The sequence below is a fragment of the Phocoena phocoena genome, chromosome 11 (genome assembly GCF_963924675.1).
Source record: "Phocoena phocoena chromosome 11, mPhoPho1.1, whole genome shotgun sequence".
NCBI classification, from domain to species: domain Eukaryota; kingdom Metazoa; phylum Chordata; class Mammalia; order Artiodactyla; family Phocoenidae; genus Phocoena; species Phocoena phocoena.
The window spans coordinates 14,315,310-14,329,984 of record NC_089229.1 but is presented as its reverse complement, the minus strand read 5'-3'; the positions used below and the strand labels follow the sequence as shown (position 1 = coordinate 14,329,984).

Sequence of the window (14,675 nt, the reverse complement as noted above, 5' to 3'; positions counted from 1 at the left end):
TGTCTCAGAGTAGTTGGAGGAGAACGAAAGCAGGGATCTGGCCCTAGAAACAGATTTTCTTATTTCTGATGTAACATGCCCATTGCTCATTTGTGGCCTGGACAGAAGCTGGGGGAGATGGATGACAGACCACACAGGAGAACCCTGAAGGTGGACACACTCAGGGTTTTCTCAGCTAGCAAGAGGAGGGTCACATGACAGGTTGGATGGATGAAGGTGTGACAAAAGCAGGGCCTTTGAACACAGAGTTCCAACTCAGAGATCCAATTCTAGCTCCATTATCTACTCCTAATAGCTAACCCTCCTGGTCCCCTCCCACTGCCAGAGGGGACCCTCCAATGATGGAGCAGCCTCATCGTACCTCTTTGCAACTGGGGGGGCTCCAGTGAGTTAGGACAGGGAGGGACCCTCTGAGAGTGACAAGGCCCCTTGCACCCGTACAGGGATCCGTGAAGGTGAGGAAGTGAGACATACTAGGGCCCGGAGCCACATGATATGATGAATGTCCCCTCGTAGGCTTCCGACAGCAACAGGGAAGGAGATTTGTGTGGGCAGCTCTGATCACAATTCATATCATTTATTCACTCCCTCATTTAACCACTACTTACTGAGCTTTGTAAGGACTGGGCACCCTACTAGGCATGAGGGGAAAGGCTGATACAGTCCCTGCTCTTGTGGAGCAAACATGCTCTTGGAAAAGTCAGGAAATTAACCAGGTGAAAAGGAAATGATGAATACAATGAACAAGGTGGTACAGGGTAGGATGTGGGGAGCAGAGAGGTCTGACCTGGGATAGCGAGGGAAGGCTTCTTTGGAAGACATTTAACACACTTGTACTAACCATCTACTGTGTGCTCGAGCCTGCAGACTTTAAGGAAACAGGGATGAAGATAACATCCTCATCCCTGAGTTCTTGGCCTCAGGGGATTTACTACCTAACAGGAGGGAGAGACCCATAAAGGACAATGACCACACAGGGCATTAGCCCACAGAAAGGGACCCAGCCCAGTCTGAGAGCCAGGGGCTACTTCCCTGGTGAAGTGGCCCAGTTCATCCATCCATCCATCCAATGTTTGGTACTTACCCTTTGCCAGGACGAAGGGCTGCAAAGATGAATCTGAGAAGGTCTGATGTGTGTGTATGTGTGTGAAAGGCACATACAAGGACAAATGAGTTGGGCAGGCACTGGTGGCGCTCAGGGGGCTGATGAAGTTTCCTGGGGCATGTCTCCCAATAAGCAGGAAAAACGAGTGACAGGCATGGAGCAGAAGACCTAGATTTGAATTTGCAGCTCTGGCACCTGCAAATTTTGAACAAGCCTCTGCTTCCTTATCTATAGGGTGGGGATGGGAAGATCCACCCATAGGATCATGAGGATAAAATGAGGACACAGATTTGAAGGCCTCTGGGAACCTGCCAAAAACGTGCCAGCAAGTGGGCTACTCACTAGTGGGCTGCTGAGGTGGACTTCACCCTCCAGGTAAAAAGGTGGGCAGGCACTGCTAGCATTAGCAGACGACAGACCCAGGTCCTCTCCAGCTCTGCTATTTGCTATTTATTTCGTAGTGCTGCCTCAGACAAACATCAACCTTCCTGAGCCCCAGTCTCATTTGAAAACGTAAGCACATCACTATGTATCACTATGTCTGCTATAAAGCCCCATGAATGATATCTCTGACACCTGGCAAGTGTTTACTGTTCATCTCTTTCCCTCCTGTCCTTCAACAAGTGGGCATGTACCTGAGGAAGTGACATAGCATTTAGGGGAAGGTGGCAGTATCTTCCTTGCTCTAAATGGAACTCCTGCTTCATGTCTAGCATGATGGAATCCTGCCTTGGCTGCCACCTGGGAGCTCCTCTTCCTCCCCAGCACCAGCCTTTAGGGTAAACAAAATCATCAGCCACCCACTCACTCTGACAGCAGAGATCACGCTAGAATGTTATCTCCCAGTTCCTAGCTCTCTTCTCTCCAAAGACACACCATTGTGTCACCCTCATTCCCACAGAATTCTGAAAATCCACAGCCTTCACTCCACCAAGACAGTTCACATTTAGAAGGCTAAGCTGTCCGCTCAGCAAACGTTTAATGAGCATCTATTAAGGGCTCAACCTGGGGAAATGCCCATGAAAACAGTTACACACTGAAAGGTAATTCATACCAAGGTGCAAGTGACATATCTGATCATCCGTAAAAGGGGTTTAGATGGTATAAGGAGGATGAGAAGAAGGGGACCATGAGAATATTAAGTGTTTGATTTAGGAAGGGGGTGTGAGGCCTGTCAAGGTGAGAAGTGCAGGGCACAGAAGGAGAAGGCTGTGAGAAGTCATTTTCCCTCCTCCTCCCTCCCTCCACTTATTCATCCATCTAGCCATCCGATTACCCATCCACTTACCCATCCATCCATCCACCCATCCATCCATCCATCCAGGGTCTACTATGTGCTTAGCACTGTGCTAGTCCCTAGGAATTATGCTGAACAAAACAGCCCCCGCCATCCTGGCGCTCCTGGTCTAGCCAGGAGACAGGTCCAGATGAGGAATATTTACCCTGACTCCTGTCTTCATCAGAAGTTGCCAACTGGCAAACCTCATGGAGTCCACAGTCTTGTTTTGTTGGACTTAAATTACATATTTTTAATTTTAAAATAGAAAATTCATATAAAGAATTCAGATTTCTGGCTTCCCCTGAAAATCAAGAACTGGGCAACACCAGACCTGTATTCCCACATGGCAAAAAGTGGCTGAGTGGACGGCAGCTAGTGCCTTCAGAAGGGCATCAGTTCCCACGCTCAACAATCCCCACTGCTCCCTGTTGTCTCTCTACAGCCAGTCAAGTGGCAGATACATCTGTCATGGAGCTTGCGCTGTTGTTTTCCTTGTAGCAGAGAAATATTTCTCTGTGCCCATGCCTTTTCCTAACACCTGCTCTTCACTCACTGACCACCTTGTCTCCTGTGAGCAACTGCACAGGCAACCCCTAATTTAACGAATTGCATTATGAAAACGGCAGTTAGCTCCGTGCAAACCCTCAGGAAGCCCACACCCGCACCCCTTCTCCCAACTCAGAGTTGGAGGTCAGGAAAATGCACACAAAGCACCATCCCCTCTCTTGCCGTTACAGCCTCCCTCCTGTCGAGGAAACACGTCCCAGGCAGGCTTCCACAGGACCCAGGAGAAAAGACATTCTGTAATGAGGCTGGCATGCACCCAGTGCCATGCCTCCCGCAGGGCAAGGCTATAACCAGGCAGGTGAAGTCTGGAGGAATGGGAACAGCTACTGCTAGGAGAGCCCATGGCATCTGAGGGACTCCTTCGCAAGAGGAGGACCTAGGCGAGAAAACCACATTTTGGAGGGTGACAGAAGACTCAGAAGTTGAACAGTTGAATTCTTCAGAAAAAAGCAGGGCAAAGGCAGGAAAAGTGACTGAGACACAAAGCCAGAGTGGGGAAAATGAAAAGCTGCAGGTCTGAGACTCCTTTAAGGGCTTGCAGGCTGACTCGTTTAGAGTGTGAGCCTCTTCTGCATTGTTCCTCCCAAATCACCAGCCCAGTTGTACTGGAATACCTGCAAGTGACAGGGGGCTCACTCCCTCACCGGGAAGCCCACGTGGTCTTTGGATGACTTTACCATTCTGTACATTGAGCTGACATGTCTCCCTATTTGTCTGCTTCATTGGCCTCGGTTCTACCAGTTGGGAGCCACATGAAACCAGTCCTCTAGCTCAGTGGTTTCTAAACTTGGCTCTTCATCATTTAAAAAAATAGTTTCCTGAGCTCTCCTCTGGATATTTTAACTCTGTAGTTCTAGGGGTACATCTCAGTGTGGCCTGTCTTGCACCCATTCTGACTTCTAGTAACAGCACCTCCATCTGCACGTGCATACATGGAACCAAGCCTCTCTCTTGCACACAGTCTTGATGGGACTGTCCCCAAGTGTCCCCAGGACACACTGCAGAACCAGCCAGGTTTGTTCTTGCTCAGGAATTTGATTTTTGAGCAGAGAGGCACAAGGTTGGGAGGAAACAAGAGCTGACGTCTCCAGAGACTGTCCACAAGTCCCTGCCTCTTAGGTCCTGACAGAGCCGGGGGTCCTGACCTCTCCTAAGCTCAGGTCTTCATGGCTTTTCTTTTCATTCTGTGAGCCTCCCACATATTTTCAATAAACTCCCATTTTGCCTAAGTCAGCCAAAGTAATTTCTTTTTCTTGCAAACAAAGAACTCTATCCAATACAGAAGGTGTAGGGTGGTGCCTGGTAGTCTGAATGTCATTCTGATGAAAACAATGTATCGGAGACCGTGATCTTAGTATATTGTCATTGTTTGACTTATGAAGAAACTGAGGCCCAGAGAGGAAAGTGGCTCCACTGAGATCTCACAGCATCAGCAGAGAAGGGAGAACTTAGGAAGAAACAGCACATATCAGATTCCTCCCCACATTCCCTTCTGCTCAAAGACACTTCCCCCAGATTTTCTAGCCACAGTCTCAGATGGTGAAGACTCTACCAGGGCAGGAGACAACTCTTCACTGTTTTCCCCTCTCTCCCTCTCTCCCTGCAAGAGCAGGGTAGGAAGCAGCAGGGGCACCAGGCCTCTGGATTGGATGGCAGGGGGACCTCACGGAGAACGGTCAGCACTTGAAAAATTCCTCAAGTCAAAGGGCTCGGGGCCTGGGTGCCACACAAGGCCCTCACTGTGTGTGTACATTGTCCTCCTGATAAAAGGGGCCGGGCCTGGGAAAACGGCACTGGTGTCCAGGCGACGGGGCAGGCTGCTGGGGAATGCCCAAGGCCCCTCCCCGCCCAGGCACCAGGGTGGAGGGAGGGGGAGTGGCAGAGGGTGCCCAGAGTGGAAGGACGAGTCCAGAAGTCCAGCACCACACCAGGTTGTGTGAGGTGGCCTCTGTGAGTCAGCAGGTGAAGGGAGTAGGAGGGTGGCAAGACCCCTCTCATCAAGACTTTCTTAGCTCCCTCTCCCTCCACCTCTGGATTACCCCACAGGGAACTGGCAGGGCCCCGTCCTTGTTCAAGGAGAGTCTTAGATGTGGGAGAAGTGGTAGAGGGAGGCATAAGGATTTTGTTTCCTAGAGCCAAGTGTCTTCAACAGAGAGGTGTGTATCCCCCATTGAGCCCCCTCCCCCCCCACGCCGAGCCAACTCCAGGAGGGGACCAGCTCGGCCCCCATCTTCTCATCTTCAGAGTAGAGAGTCTGCCAGCCTACCAGCATCCAGACAGCCCTCCTCCAGGGCTTCTAGGAGACAGCTCTCAGTCATATCCAGCTGAACTGAGAAACATGCCAAGTGGCTTCCTTCCCCTGGCTCCCAGTGCTATTATATTCACTATCAATTAGTGATTGCAATTAATTGTTAATACCAGTTACCATTTCAGTGCCTGTATGGCAGCTAAGCCCAGTACTAGCCCCACCCATGCCATCATCTCTAACTCTATAGTGACCCCTCGTGAAAGATGTGCCACGATCCGATCCTGCCTTACAACTGAGGAACGTGAGGCTCAGAGGTCAGACTTGCCCAAGGTCACATAAGTGAGTGAGAGAATGGGGGCCCAGGCAGCCTGCCTCGAGACTGCCCACTTGGTTTTGCTCCTGCCCTGCTAATAACTTAGATTGTTCAGTCCTCATCACAGGCAGGGAAAGCTGCTTCCTGAGCATGGGGTCGACTGGGAGAGCCTGGTTTGGCTCCCCAACCAGAAAGCAAAAATATGCAAGGGCCAGCCTCTCACTGGGCACATATTAGCAGGGCTGGGCACTGTCTCTCGTTGCCACCTCCATCAGTAGCGTGGCCAGATAAACTAGTGGACACTCAGTTAAATTTTTTTTTAATATATTTTTTAAAATATTTATTTATTTATTTATTTGGCTGCCCTGGGTCTTAGTTGTGGCATGCGGGATCTACATTGCCGCGTGTGAGATCTTCGTTGTAGCATGTAGGATCTTTTCCTTTTTTTAGTTGTGGTATGTGGGATCTAGTTCCCTGACCAGGGATAGAACCCGGAACCCCTGCATTGGGAGCACGGAGTAACCACTGGACCACCAGGGAAGTCCCAACACCCAGTTAAAGCTGAATCCCAGGTAGACAACAGACAATTTTGCAGTATAAGTAAGTCTATACCAAATATTGCATGGGATATACTTATACTGATTCATTGTTTATCTAAGTATTAATCGGGTATCCTGTATTTTTATTGGCTAAAACCGACAACTCTACCCAAAACCTCTGCTGGTGATGCCAGTTCTGAGTTAATGCTGCTCCCCCACCCCCTCAGAAGGTGGCACAGTGGGAAGTGGAAAGTCCTGCTCACCCTGGGGCCAATTAGGTGACAGCAAGCCTTCTCGGGCTGCCAAGACACCCTGCAGTCCTCGCTCAACCTTCACTCAAGCAGCCTGAAGCAGCTCAACTCTAAGGTGGAGGCTGGAGCCTTTGAGTTATCAGCTGGGTAGGAAGGAGGAAGGAGCCTGGGGAATAGCATGGAAGTGTCTGGTATCCTTCCCGAATTCCAGGGCAGCTGAGTGCTTTCTGAGAAAGGCTCTCCCCCAGGGCATCCTCAATCCTGAACTTTCCCTTAATAACAATAACAGCCTTGGCAAAAGCATCCACTTGCTTGTTAATTATATCCTCCATTTATCCTATTGTACCAAGTTCAAGGCACTGTGCTAGGCTCCAGGGATATGGTGGTTAAACAAGAGAGGTCTAAACTCTACCTCCTGGAGCTGATGTTCTAGAGCAGAACTGCATCACAGGTAAACAAACCATCACACTGAAAAGCGTCCATGAAGGAGAGGAACAGAGTTCTCTCATTGGAGCCTCATACCTCCTTGTGAGCTTAGTGGTATGGTGAAGGGGGTGGCATTATGAGGCCACTTTACACATGATGAAACTGAGGCTCAGAAAGGTAAAGCAGTTTGGCCAAGTCCTCAGAGCAGGTGAGTGGCAGAGCTGGCATTTCAATCCTGACCTGCCACCTGCCAGCCCTGAGTTCTCTGCATTTTATCTTCTTCCCGATTTTTAACTCTCTTGGGGAATCATGTCAGCCATGTGTTAGGAAATCACACTTTAATATAAAAACACAGGGGAAGAGAACAGAAAAGACCCTGTCGGAGCTCCCTTGGTGCTTTAAAAAGAGGAAAATAGTCCAAGGGCCACTTCTGCAAAGGGTCCAGCTTCCAAGCCTGAGCTCACAAGTGTCTGGTTGGCTGCAGGAAGCCCCTCTTCCCCTGGCACCTTAACATTCTGGCTGCCCAAAGGCACTGGTAGGGCAGGGCTGCCTAACTCGAGGTGGGTGCTTTCCTCTGAGGATGAGGTCACCAGGATCTTGTGCTTGGCCACAGTGCTGTAACAAGCAGTCCTGCCCTCAGACACCGAGCATATGTGGGTACGTGCACACATGTGAGGCTCCAGAGTCCTGCTCCATGGACTGACACCCTGTGCTCAGGTGGGAGAGGGAAGAATGATAAGAGAACAGGGATGCCCAGCCTTGCCGGCTGGATGGCCTGAGCTGATCCAGATGCCACCAGCATCTGCTCTCATTTTGAGCTCAGAGCCTCAGTTTTCCTTATTATTAAAATGAGAATAGTAATAGTATCCATACAGTTGTTGGGAGGATTAAATTAGAGAATCTATGAAAACTATTTAGCACAATGTCTGGTCATAGAAAGTGCACAAGTGTTTGCCATATGATGATGATGAGGACATGACCCTATTCCCAAGGAGCTCGTGGTTTATTCTATTCATTTGTGTGTTCATTCATTTTTCAACCAAGATTTTTCAGCATCTACCTCATGCAAAACACTAAAACTCTGGGCAGTGGTCAGCAGGAATGCGAAATGCCTTTCAAGAAGTTAGTTCCATTCAAGTCCCAGCCTACCACTCTCCTAGCTTTGGTTCCTCAAGCAGGTGCATGGTCTGTCTGTGCTCTGCTTCCTCACCTGTAAAATGCTCCCCAGTAAAATCAGGAAGTGCAACAAGCAGTGGTGTGCTGGCAAATGCTTAACAACTGGCTCTCTGGGGAGACCTAAATGCCTGGTAGCACTTGCCAATTTCCATGGTGTAAATGCTCTCACCATGGCCACTGTAACTTTCTGTTGGATTGAGTAGTAAGTGAGAGAGGGAAAAAGAGGGTTGAAGAATACCACCAAGGTCACTCCTCAATTTCACTGTCACACCTTCACCCTTGTCATTACCAATAACATCACCTTCAAATCACTCATTCAATCAACAGATGTTTCCTAGCACCTATTATCTGCCTGCCCTGTTCTAGGCGCTGGGATACAAAGATAGCAAGTAGGCAGGCGTGGGGTGGTGGTCATGGGGACACAAATTATCACACAGCATAAGAACTCTTGGTGAATCTAGACATGGACAAGGTGCTTTAATGAGTATCATTAGCTATCATTTAGTAGAATGCTATAACCTCACAAACTCCAGGCTGAAAGCATAGTAGTTAAGGGGTGTTTCAAACTAAGAATCCTCTTTTCATTTCCTCAACAAATAAAATAAAAAAGAAATCCTAGGGAAAGGTGGAGAATAAAAGGGAAGGTAACAATAGATAATTGTTGAAAGGGAATAGCAGACATTCTGGGAACAAGGACCACTGGTGAGGCAAGAGGAGAGGAGGGTTCCAGAAGCCACTGGAGGGAGGGGTGGAGGCCAGGGCTTAGCTGCTCTATGCCCCCTTCACCCCAACATCCCCTCCCCAAGCCCATTTGGGCTCCTGAGACCTTGCAGGTAAAACTGAGAACAAGGAAGTACACTCAACCCTGACCTGGTTATGAACAATCTTTCTTGGGGTCATATTCAATGTTCTCCTTTTGAAAAATCAAACCTAGGGTTCCAGTACATTCTGTGAATAATTTAAAAATTCATCTGTTTATGAATCTCAAATAGCTGCCTTACAGTTATTCTAGCTATGTACTGGAAAATAAAGAGCCAAGACTTTATACACAGGTGGGTAAAACTGGAAACCCCTCAACTGTATGTACTATATTGCTGACTTCTCAAGTAAGGTGAGTTTCAGGGCCAAAGATGCCCAATAAAGGTTGTCCTGATTGGACTGGGTTGGGAACAATGACATATGCTAATTGAAAATATACTACGTGTTGAGCACCAGGGATACAAAAAAGAATAAGACATATACCTTGTTCTTGCAGAAGAGACAGCCACCTAAAGCTAATTATAATACAGTGTCACGTGTGCTGCAGTGACACAATGGAATATATTTTAAGTTATCAAAGGAGGTAGTTATTAGCACTGTTGGCAGGGTAGGTGTGTCAGGGAAGAATTCAGAGAAGACGTGACACCTGAGCAGGCTTTTAAGGATGAATGGAGATTGGCTCAGTGAACAAGATAGGGAAGGGTATTCCAGGTAGCAGGGAACAGAATGTGCTAAGGCAGAGGTGTGTTTGAAAACTACAAATCATTGCTATTCCTGCGGAATAAGCAGCAAAGCAGGAAGTGGAGTTGGAGGCAGAACTAGAGGGAGGGCAGACCTGCTTATGACTCTGACTTTGAACCTGAGGGCAATGATGCACCACCAAATGGTTATAAAAGGGGATACATGGTGGGGCGTGGGAGCAAACTGATCAGATTTGTATTTTCAGAAAGATGATACTTTGGTGGTAACATGAAAGGTAACCAGGAGGTGAGGTCGAGGCTAGAGGCCTGAGACCGGTGAAACTGTTGGAAAATTCTACGCAAGTAGGGCTGAAGAAAACTGAGCTTGAAATGCTTTTGTTTTATTTCTCCTTTCCCTTGTGGTTCTCAAGGCTGACTGATCTCCCATCATCCCAGCGGACAGCACCAGCTTTAGTTCAGACCTACTACTGAGCCAGACCTTATTGGGGTGTGATCCTGGTCCAAAGCTCCCCAACATCCTTGATGTAGCCAGGCTCACCTCTGGGGCAACCCCAAAAGCTGGTGGGATCTTAAAATGCTCGGCCATGAGTCCTTCTTCCCAGCAAAGGTGGCTTTGGGACCCTCTGTGTCTCCTCAGAAGATGAAAAGTCCTCCCCTCACCACCTCACGCCCCTTCCCCCGTTCACTGGCCAGGTATCAGATCATCCTTGGGGGGCACAGGCTGGTTCAGAGAGTATGTAAACTGGCCTGTCAGGAAGCAAGATTGGGAGGTTCCTGCAACTCTCTCACCCACGAGGAAACCTGACTCTGCAGCAGGGTCCTGGACCTGGAAAGCGATGACAGAGAGAAGGAACTGGGGCTGACAAGGAAGAAAAGGGAGCCACATTGTTCCTGGTGGATTCACTCTCAGTCCAGACGGTGGACCTTCTCCCCACTCATTACCATCTCAAAGGAGGAAGAAAGGGGCTGTGTGAGCTGGCTTCTCCCCCTTCAACAACCTCTTCCTCTCAGGAAACAGTCTGCACAATGAAGGAGGGGCTGGGCAGAGGGCTGACCCCAGGCAGCAAGGCTCTGCCAAAGCCACCCAGGGACAGTGGGGCTGGCCCGCCACCGCCTGGCCACTCCTGGTATCAGGGGGACAGGCATCCTTTGGGAACTCTGCAGTGAAGGATTGGGGTTTAAGGCAGCCAGCATCAATTTGGGAAGCTGGGAATGTATTTGGAAAGGCCTGCAAGTTCTTAAAGGATCTAGGATGGAGTTCTATAGGAGAAGCTGTTACGTGCGGGTAGGAAGTCTCTGTCACAAACATCCAATGAGTGCAGAGCCAACTTCCAGGTGACGTAATGAGTCTCAGTTCTCACCTTTCCACTTTTTTAACCACTGAGAGGCAAGAAAAGGACTGCTGTTCTCAAGACCTAATTAACCTGTGGGCATATGAAGCGTGACTGAAACAGACTGGAAGAAATTCCTCTGGCCAAAAATTGTGTCCCCCACCAGGGTGCACAGCCTAACATGCACACATTGGTCTTGCCTGTGGATTAGAGAGATTGAAGACCAAAGTCAAAATTTAAATGTTACTTGGCTGAGGCTATTCATGGCATTTCAATCTCATTCACTGTGCGCCTACACTATACTACACACCATATGGGCACTGTGGGGGACAGAGATTAATTAATAAGACCCAACTTTATCATCTGAGAGCTAGCAGGAAAGAGTGATCATTAGAAAACCTTAGTACAACAGGGGTAAATCCTAATCCACTCTGCCTAATATTGGGCATAAAGAAATTAAACAGGCATGCCTACAGGAGCTGCTGTCAAGATGATTAATATTGCACAGAAGGTAACAATAGTCTGCAATAATAATACACACTTAAATAGCACTTACTGTCTACTAGACACATCCCAAACACTTCTATAGTAACTCAGATTTTAACCGTACTTACATATATTAACTCTACAGGTAGGTACCATTTTATTCCCATTTAGATGCAGTTAACGTTCAAAGGTCATATAGCTATTATGGGGTAGAGATCTGAATCCAGACAGCTCTGAAGTCTGAGTTCTTAACCACTGCATCATGCTGCCATTTATTAGGTCAGCCTCCACACAGGAAGCAACTTTTTAGACAAATACCCCCCATCACCATACCATGTTATCCCTGACTGAACCAGGGGATAACACAGTCGGCAGAGAACACTCAAAATCAAGGTCAAATTGGGTTAAAGAGAAACAGAGGACTGCAAAGGCCATGCATGCATTTTGATTACCAGGCAGATAGGCAGCAGGATTGCACAGGCAAGAGTGCATGGAAGCAACACCTCTGCAGAAATCAACCCCTTGGCTCAGAACCTAAATATGATGCTTTACATGAGAGCATAAGCAGAGATGAACAAGGCTTCATATAAGACCCTTCAAGCAAGCAGCATCATTGAAGACGATTCAGACTGGGTCAGAACAGAGGCAAGGCACATGACTACTCTGGTTAAGATGAAGTGATTTCTTTGCAGGAAAATAACGGCTGATGTCTGAACCTGCTGGACATGCTTTAATGTTGACTGTATTGAATACGTTAAAAACTATAAATACCTCCCACTCCAAAGTATAGGCTCAACCATTCCCAACCTGAGTTAACTTCTCAAGGAATGAATGTGAGTGCACACATCCGTGACAGAATAACAGAGCACCCGGCATGCTAAGGGAACTGAATACATTAATTTATTCATTTAATACATATTTACTGGATGCCTACTTTGTGGCAGCTTTTGGAGATGCAGAAAACCTTGCCCTCCAGCTCCCATGGCATCCATGGGTCCACTGTCAGAATTGCCCTGGATGGTGTGCTTCTATGTCTCCACATTTGGGTTTACTTCCTGGACTGCAAATTCTATGTCTCCAACTGGAATGATAATATTTATCATATCTGTCTACCAAAAATTTGGAGTAGAGACCTCTTTTCTACCTGCAGTTCCATGTGTGCAGGGCCTGTTCATTACTTACCTGAGTACCTAAGACTGTTATTTGCACTCAGTCAGTGCTCAGTAACTACCTGTGGAACTACTGCTGCAATAAGCTTGACACATGTGTCCAGTCTCTGCCCCCCAGGATGCTTACCATCTATCGGGGCAGGGCATACCTGGGAAGAGACTGGAAGGGTTGTCATTTCTGCCTACCTTTGCTGTTAAGAGGACAGGTTCTGCAACAAAACTGCCAGTACATGAAAGAGTAGGGATGCAAACTCAGGCACTCTGTTCCCAAGTGTTTCAGATAAGGACTGTGGGCCTTTGTTGGTTTCTTTTACCCTCATAGCAACCCCATTCAATGAGAGAGGATGGCTGAAGCCGAACGAGGTCAAGCAACTTGCCAGAGTTACTGCAGGTTTTAAGTTTTCCATTTTCAGAAAAGTAACACAGTGCATGTACCATATACTATATAATACTTCCAGTGAGCTCTGGGCAGTACCCCATATCAAATGTATTATGATGTCTGCAGCAAGTCATATGAACAAGCACGGTGAGTGGCACAATGAAGACTATTACAGTCTAACTTTCCCTCAGATCAGGTTTTGTTGCCAAATGGGTTATAAACTATTTTCTAGGTTTCAGAGCTTTTTGGATTTTGGATTTGCAGGTGAGAGATTTCAGACCTTAAATACAAAGCCCTTTGGACAGAGTGTGGCACAAAGTAGCTGCCATGGTGCTTGGCATTACTGGCCTTCCCTCCTGCCAATCTCTGATACCACAGAGCCTCTCACAGCTCTTCCCCTCTCTCTTCCCCACGAGGGAGATAAGCCCCATCTCCTCTCCTGCCTCTGGGAAGGGGGCACCTGCAGAGTCCCGCTTACCAGTCTGTGTGGGCATCATCGATCACCAGCAGGATCCTGGGCCTTTGAACAACAGGCGTGGAGGGACCTGGAGATTCTATCGGCCCCAAGGGGGCCTGTGAGGTCTGCTTCATGGCACTGGAGAAGGAGCTAAAAAGGCTGGATCCTGGAGAGGAGAAGGAGGCTGCCAGGGGCTGGGGGTGCCTCCTCTCCATGGCTGGGGATGCAGGGGAGCTGGTGGAGCTGTCTGGGCGCTGGAGGTCTGTCATGTAGCCGTTCGGCAGGTTGGCCACAAAGCTGCTGTCAGAGAGGCGTCGCCGGAGGAAATTCATGGCTGTGAATGATGAGATGGCTTGTTCCTACTCAGACTGTCTCGGTGAGGCCCAGAACACAGGCCAGGGAGAGGGAGTGGTAGGGTCTCGAGCACAAGAGCCAGGGGAGTCCCACGCAAGTCGGCCGCTGCTGTCTTTTTTTACCTATGGAAACAGGCCAACAAACACATTAGTGGAAATGACCTCAGCCCCTTAAGAGCAAACAGATGATGCCCCTTCCTGCCCTGCTGCTGGGGGCAGTGCAAAGTGGGACATCTTTCTGGCAAGGCATTTGGCGACATCTAATTAGACCATACCCTTTTAACCTACAATTTCCATTTTCTGGAATTCTACCCCAAGAATGAAATCCGAGTTACAGAAAACGCCTCTTGTACAAATGTATTTATCACAGCATTATTTACACTAGAAAAATACTGGCAAGTATCTCAACATCTGACCACCAGATAATGAACATGTGAACTGCAGCAAAGTCATTCAGCAGAACCTTCTGTGGCTACTAAAAGGAGGTATTTTAAAAGGGATTTTAGTAACAGAGAAAACATTTTATGTTGTAATTTAAAAGATCATGATACAAGATTATAGGTGCAGAATGACTACAACCACATAAAAGTTGAAATAATAAAACTTTGGAAAGAAGAAGACATCAAAATGTTAACAGTGACTATATTTGGGTAATGCGACTACAGGGTTTTTTGTTTTTTCTTTTTCTTTCCACTTACCTATGTTTTCCAGATTTTCTAGAATACTTACAGCTGCAAACTGAATTGTGTCCTTCAAATGCATATGTTGAAGCCCTCATCAGCAATGTGCTGGTATTTGGAGAGGGGTCCTTTGGGAGGTAATAAGGTTAGATGAGGCCATGAGGGTGGTGCTCTCATGATGGCATTAACATCCTCATAAAAAGAGATACCAGAGAGCTTGCTCTGTCTCTACCCACCATGTGAGGAGACAGGGAGAACGCAACAGTCTACAAGCTAGCATAAGAGCTCTCGCCAGACACCAACCATGCTGGTACCCTGATCTCAGACTTCCAGCCTCTAGAGCTGTGAAAAAATAAATTTCTGTTGTTTAAGCCAGTCTGTGTTTTGTTGTGGCAGCCCCAGCAGATTAATAAACAAATGCATTCCTTTTCTGAACAGAATACAGTTAAGTTTTAA

The 14,675-nt window shown here is 47.8% G+C and overlaps 1 protein-coding gene across 2 annotated transcripts in view; it reads right to left on the bottom strand.

Moving 5' to 3' along the window:
- Positions 1-13,518, bottom strand: part of SYN3 (synapsin III) — a 411,579-nt gene extending 398,061 nt beyond the window's left edge. For both annotated transcript variants that reach the window (XM_065886797.1, XM_065886798.1), the window contains exon 1: positions 13,208-13,518. In XM_065886797.1, coding sequence (XP_065742869.1) covers positions 13,208-13,518 — 311 coding nt within the window. The remainder of the gene's footprint in view (positions 1-13,207) is intronic.
- Positions 13,519-14,675: the final 1,157 nt, after the last annotated feature.